This window comes from Lepeophtheirus salmonis, chromosome 13 (genome assembly GCF_016086655.4).
Source record: "Lepeophtheirus salmonis chromosome 13, UVic_Lsal_1.4, whole genome shotgun sequence".
In the NCBI taxonomy this organism is placed as follows: domain Eukaryota; kingdom Metazoa; phylum Arthropoda; class Copepoda; order Siphonostomatoida; family Caligidae; genus Lepeophtheirus; species Lepeophtheirus salmonis.
The window spans coordinates 37,997,726-38,004,819 of NC_052143.2; the positions used below are offsets into that span (position 1 = coordinate 37,997,726).

At 31.8% G+C, this 7,094-nt stretch overlaps 1 protein-coding gene across 2 annotated transcripts; it reads right to left on the reverse strand.

The window, feature by feature from the left end:
* Positions 1 to 2,154: 2,154 nt before the first annotated feature.
* Positions 2,155 to 6,880, reverse strand: LOC121128001 (uncharacterized). 2 transcript variants are annotated; one of them, XM_040723579.2, is made up of 4 exons: positions 6,058 to 6,880; positions 5,896 to 5,988; positions 5,801 to 5,840; positions 2,155 to 2,430 (listed from the first exon to the last, which is right to left on the reverse strand). In XM_040723579.2, the coding sequence occupies exons 1-4, from the start codon at positions 6,232 to 6,234 to the stop codon at positions 2,360 to 2,362; spliced, it is 381 nt and encodes a 126-aa protein (XP_040579513.1). In that variant the 5' UTR covers positions 6,235 to 6,880; the 3' UTR covers positions 2,155 to 2,359. The 2 variants fall into 2 exon arrangements, with proteins under 2 accessions (XP_040579513.1, XP_040579512.1); XM_040723578.2 differs by lacking the exon at positions 2,155 to 2,430 and adding an exon at positions 4,394 to 4,766.
* Positions 6,881 to 7,094: the final 214 nt, after the last annotated feature.

Consider the following 7,094-nt stretch of genomic DNA (forward strand, 5'->3'; position numbering starts at 1 on the left):
TAAATATCCGTAGAATTTCGTTATAACCTGGATTAAATTTGAATAGGAGCAGCATTTTCATTAAAACCGAGGGGTTTTTTCATCAAAATTCGATAGTGTTATTAATTTGAATCAAGCATATAAACATATAAAATCTCTTTTGAATATGAATTTATACTATAATGTCTTGGATATTTATCTAGTTTGAGTTCAAATAGGCAGTCATTTGTCAATTGTTTTTATTGCATTTATACTTAATGTAATTTACAACATTTTTACAGTGCATATTTTCAAAAATCGTGCTACGCAGGGACCCCCTATATATTTAAAAATTGATGTAATTCACTCAATTTGTCCCGAATATTAATGACTACATGGGTATACTTCAATAAATATTTGAGACAAGGAATTTGATGGACATTTTTTTTTTTTACAATTTTCTATAGATGACATTTCCATTTTTAGCCTTTTTCATATACATTATTTTTTTGCCGAAGTACAACAAAGTAGTTTCCTAAATTGGCCTTTTTTGGAAGACAGAACATCTGAGTACCCTTGAAAACGGAGAGAAGTAATGGGGGTTAGTAGGGAGTTACTTATGTCAGACACGGAGTAGAATTGAGGATCCACATTGGAGTAATTCAAACCAATATGGTCTTGCTATCTTCGGAATGGGATTTGTGTTTATTTATTTTCTCTCACAGCTACTTGAAGTAGAATTAATGAATTATCACGATAGCTAATCTGCTCTGCTCCAAAACATTCTTCAAATTGCAATAATTAACACGTTCGTTTCGTTCTCTTTTATTTTTACATACCAGCAGGGCATATTATTACTAAAGCCGGGCTGTTAGGTCAAATAAACTACTGTTTGGAGATTAAAAAAGGAAAACAGTTGGTAGAATTGCCCTCTTTCTTTATTTATTCATTCTTTCTGGAGTTATTGTTGTGCTAACATCTACTCAAAAAATCTACTGTTCACCGAGTACCTTTGAGTTTGTACGATAAAATTAGTGAAATGCCGAAAAAAAATTATCCCTACACCTGTATTGAAATTAATGGAGACCATGAAATTTGGAGCTAATTATTGGACGACACTCCCCCCCTCCCGAATTCCTTTTTGTACCAGCATCACGGGATATTCTAACCTCCAAAACCGTAACTTTTAATCAATAGTACCATATGTCTCGCTGCCGCTTTTACATACACTCGCTCGATACCCAGCCCTAGGTATTACATAGGCTCAACCCTCATTTTCTACACCTATCACGTGGTTACCTTTTTCTATCACGCAACCTTTTCCCCGAAATAAACCAATAATTGTGGATTGTTTGCAGCTTATAAGGAACTTATTCTAATTCACCAAATCAACGTTCAGAACACTGATTGGAAGAAAAAAAGCAGAAACATCGACAGCTGACAACAAATTATTGTGTAAATATTTGCGTTCGCGTTACATCATTGCTATGTACCCATAGAAATAACGTACTCCTTCGAGGTGGATTCGGCCTAGGCTCGTGTCTGAAAGCCAACCGCCCGAATCTCTTTTTGCTAAGGCCTAAAAGTCATTGGGCCCACCCTTCTAGCCCAAAATTTAATACTAATGTAAAATAATTCCTTTACAGCTAATGGATAACGTCATTTTCGATTTCATACTGTATGAAAAATAGGCAGAAGTTGACATTATTGATTATTTGTAAGTGTTGCATCATTTATAGATCATTATCATGGAAGGAAGTGAAGAGCTGTCCAAAAATTAAGTTCAGAATTCATCAAAATTGTATCAAAACGAAGATACAAGATTTCAAATTACAGATAAAATCCCCGCTTCAAATACTTCATATGAATTTTCGACTTTGTGGAGTTACTTTGACAGAGAAATTAACATCCAGAAGAGAAAGAAAAATTTAAAAAGCAACTAGGAAATATTTGTCAATACAAGCACCGTGTCTCCCTTCAAAGTGGAAAATCTCCTCTGGATCATATTTGTATGATTGATTTTGTACCGACATAAATTAAATAGATAAAATATCTAATCTCCAATATTAGAAATTGAAAAGACATCCGTGTTTGTAGGATCAAAAATACATAAACGAATTGAAAGAACTTGATCAAGATAAAGGAAAAGGACATAACCTTACTACATGCAGGAGGAGATGGATCCTGGAGTGTTCTTTACAACCAACCACGAATATGTCCTTTGCATATATATTACTATTTCGTATAATTTATCATTAAGTGTATGAACTTTGAATATGGGAATAAGAAAAATTTAATAATCAAAAAACCTAGGAAAATAAAAATACAGTCCCCAGGTTACAACTATGTATAGTAATCCCACAGCTTTCTAGATCATATTATCTACAACTTGAAGAATAAATCAATTTGTTTCATCTTGATCCAGTATTGGAAATATTGTAGAGTTTCTCTCGTGCCACACTTGGGACGACCCTGTAAAGATGAAATAGTTCATTATTTATAAAGTATAAGTTATTAGTATTTATTTATTAATTTAAAATTAATCCTCGTGGGACACAGAGGTACGTACATGTGAATGAATGAAAACAAATTAAACAAACAAACAAAGTTTGTCGCACTTCTTTCCACGTTTGTAAATACTAGGAAATCGAAACAAGGAAGGAGCGATGTACAATGGGAGTAGGTTGCGTGAATATCTTATAAGATTGATTCTCCGAATAATAACAAAAATTCTATTAGAAACTGGGACTATACTAGGATCTAATCCAGAACTATATAAAAAGGACTCACACCTTATTTTCATATTATACCCTTGCATGTAGGTATGAAAAAGTAAAGAAAGGACTACATCCATCTATGTGTATTAATATAATACGGTAGGCAACTATTAGTTGCCTTGTAACTTTCAAGAACTGCTTTTAGATCATCTATGAGTATTTTTCAATTTTCTTTTAGATATTGGATATACCGTACACCATTATCTTAATGTTAGATTACTTTTATAATTTAAAAAAAAAACCATTAGTATATTGAAGAAATCAATGATATATTAGGAATAAGTATTTTATGTTGAATATAGAGTTCAATGTACTAATGGAACCGAAGATGATGAATTAAATAAGCATCTGTTGTCTTATGATTTTTACTATTCTCTCCAAAGAGAGATATATATTTTATTAAATATTTAAATAATACTCGGGAAATCAAATTTTCTAAAGCAACCCCCATTTCATATTGCTTGAAATAGTTTATAAAACATACCAATAACAGTTTTACAACTAATGATTAATAGGAAGAATTTTGACATTTCTACTTGCCTGACAAGAATCTTAATTACGGAACAGCATGTGCATGTCCAAAATAAAATTGAATGAATCAATTAGATAAAAAATAAAATAACAGAGAACTCATAAATAGGGAATTCAAATTTTGAAAAATATCATAAATATTTAATTATTTATTTATTTCTGTGAGATCCTAGATCCTTGCAAGAGTGATATTCCAATATAGTGACATGCAATTTGGTTGTTTAGAAGAGGATTCCCAATTCATTTAGTTTGGGGATTTCAATGGCATTCAGATATTCCAATAGAAGTCTACAGAAGTTAAGAAGTCTGTTATATTATTTGTAAAAAAACATAATCACTTCAAAGTTACAAATAACTCTATCATTTCTAATTAATTTATTTGTGTGGAGATCGTAGTTCTTGGCTAGACGAATATTCCAATAACATAGTTTAGTTTCTTAGAAGAGGACTCCCTACTTAATACGTTTTGGAATTACGATGATATTGAGATATTTCAATGGAAGTATACAGAAGGTAAGAGTTTTCTTATATTTTTTTTTGAAAAACACATAATCACTTAACAGTTCCAAATAACTATATATATCTATGTAATATCTAAATAAATTATGCTTTGCAGATATAAATATCAAGAGTATTTTCTCAAAATCTGTTTTTCATTCCCATCAGACGGTAAGATACATCAAATTGAAAGTTCTAGCAAGCCTGACTACATAATGGTGCAACCTTGTATTTATATTAACCTGGGCATTTTATTGAGGAACATAAATAATTTTTTCCCCATTCATTACGAGATTTTTTAGCAAAGTTAGGACTTTGGTTAAAAAAAGTATCACGTTCAACAATAACAATTTTAAACATTGAAAGCGTATTTTGCACAAAATATAATATTTAAATATATCACAAATTGGTTTTGATTTGGATTTTCTTGTTTCCATAAAACTCACAATTTAAGAAGAAGAAAAAAATCACGCTTTTATTAATTTAATTATGATATAGCAAGTTTTGGGCTCACTAACTGAACTTTATTTTTTCTTCCATTGTGATTATCTGGATTTTTTCGTTGCATGTTAAAATTTTGACAAGAAATAAGAAACTAGAGTAGAGATATCAACATTTGACATGGGGAAGAAGTTAGCCTCCCGGCTGTGCCATATAATATATGAGGGTATGGACTTGATATATACACTTTATTTTAAACGAGGAGAATCCAGGATGACTCTCAGATTAATATATTTTTTATACATACCTATACACGAAACATCTATATTAATGGTCACTAAACTTATTAGGTAAATTGATCAATATTGTACTTTAGTGATGTATTTCAATACTTATTATCTAAACTTGGATAAATACATTTTACATCTGTATCTCATATAAAAACAATTTTACTTCAGAAAAAAGATAAGAAAAACTACTCAAAACAAGATCAATCCAATGGTTTTATCACAGTTGCTTTTATTTCTAAAAGAGTCCATCCTTCTCGATTTTGGAGTCCATCTGAAATACGGAGATCATTATTTTGAGAAAGTAATTTTGATTGTAACAAATAAATCATGTGCATTCCACAACAAAATGTATGCCCTTTCCTGTATCTACAACTTGGTTTTAAGTCTCTAAATCAGTTGTTCTTAACGTTTTCACCTCTATTATCCAAACTCAAAATACATTTGATGAAAGCCATATTACCCAAATCACTTTTTTTTAATTATTCTATTAAGAAGAGTTTCTATGATATTTAAGATTAATCACTTGGACAATGGTGTTGGACTCGGAGTAGAACTGACTATGTCCTGGCTTATATTCATTGCCCTCATCTGTTGTCACAGCTGTTTGTAACTGATCTAATGAAACGGCATGACAGCTAAGCTGCTTTCTTTCAAATACTATCGAAATTGTGAAGGTCTTCATATTGACTTTCGATTTCTTTCTTTTTAATATGCCCAAAAAACACACGATTCGGATCACTCAGTATTACCATACAAGTTGTGCAGGCAAGTACAAACAAGATTGAGTTCAATGGACATGATTTTCTACTCTATATGTATGGCTAACAAAAGCTCCCACAATGACGAAAGCATGTGGTGAGGCAGTACTTTTATACTATGCATAATCAGAGGTGTATAAAATATGTCTCAGAAAGTGGGAGCGGCTTTAGCTGATTAGCAATCTGAATAGGCTTTTTTATTTTGTAAACTAATTATCATTATTAATTAATTCTAGATATAAAGCAATAACTAGTCCATGTACTTATGGAAGAAGAAGAGTAACAGTGAGGTTTTGCTCTCAGAAGTATTGGGTGTAGGTCCTTATAGGACTTGGAGTATAATTGAAGATATACATCGAAGTAATCTTTGATACTCCGGATGAGTATCACTATACCCTCAACGCTAATGGTGGTTTAAAACTCTTGAGTGAGGGAGCAATGCAGATTGCCAAATAAAAATTGTATTATTATTTTACAAGCACCGGGAGAAAGTTTATATGTACGTTAAGAATAATGGAAAGGACCCCCCTCGTAAATAAATACTTACCGAATTTAATTATTCCACTTCCAGAGGGGGATGTAGTTAACTATAAATAATAATCAGACATAAATATTCTAAATATATATTTAACTTTAAATTACTTCCAAATCAACTGTATTCGATTGTTCCAGTATTATTGCTCGAAGTAATGCGGCCTTGAAATTCGATTGTAAGCCATATACATCCCCATTTAACTTCAATACAATAATGTAGATATTTATACGGTTATTTTGACCGACGCACGGTGAATCAATTTCTCTTACCTCGTTTAAATCTCTAACTGCTTGAAATTTGCCTAATTTTCTGTTGAACTTTTTGAAGGAGGGGGATATGGCCTTACTCCATGTTGGCGGACGTGGATCTTGGAGCGTACTTACAACGACAGATATATCCTTTGCATCTATGGATTCCGCATAACTTATCATTATACTTATGAACATTTGAATATGGCGGTCATTCCACAAAAAATGTTGACGATCGAAAGGATTTAACTACCAATATCGCATATGGGATCATTGGTATTAATTCTACTCAGAAATGGAGTATTTGATACGTAACTAAATGTAAAGCTGTGTTTGGATGTTTTTTTAAGATGAAGAAATTCGTATTCTGAGGAGTTTTTGATTTGTAATGTATCCTGAACCAAAGTAATGAGTAACGAAAAAAAATAACATGACCTTTCTTTTTGACCGTAAATTTATAATAAGTGTAGTGTTTCAATCATGGACTTAGGAGTAATGGTCTGATTTATAAATAAATCTTCACCTTCTTATCACGTAGATGATAGTCATTGGGTTGCAAAGGGGAAAGAAACCAAGCCAAATTTGTAAATCAAATCCAAGTATCATAGCACTATTCAGTGATGAGTCATATTCCACCTTGGGCACAGCCTACAACCCAAAGAATGAATGCTGGACAGAGGCAATGTTCCTCCTGTGATGAAGACCAAGTTCCGGTCTAAAATAAGGTTGTTTGGTCTGATCAACAGTGACAGGAATGTCATGCTGAGTTATATTTTTACAACATTCTCAAGATGACCTCTTCAGTGTATTTGGACCTTGTTAAAAATGTTGTAAGGTCATGATTGGAAGCTCTCCAGTTTAAAAATATATATAATTGTCTTATCTTTAGATGGCTAAAGCCTTAAAAAAATCAAGAGGAACCAATCTTGAAAAATTTAAAAGGTCAAAGATTAAAGTAATGCTGAACTTAATTTTGGGCTTAGCTAACTATTAGCTTTTCAATTGTGTACTATACTTGGGCATAATTGCTTTGGTTTACGATATATCACTAATCAAAA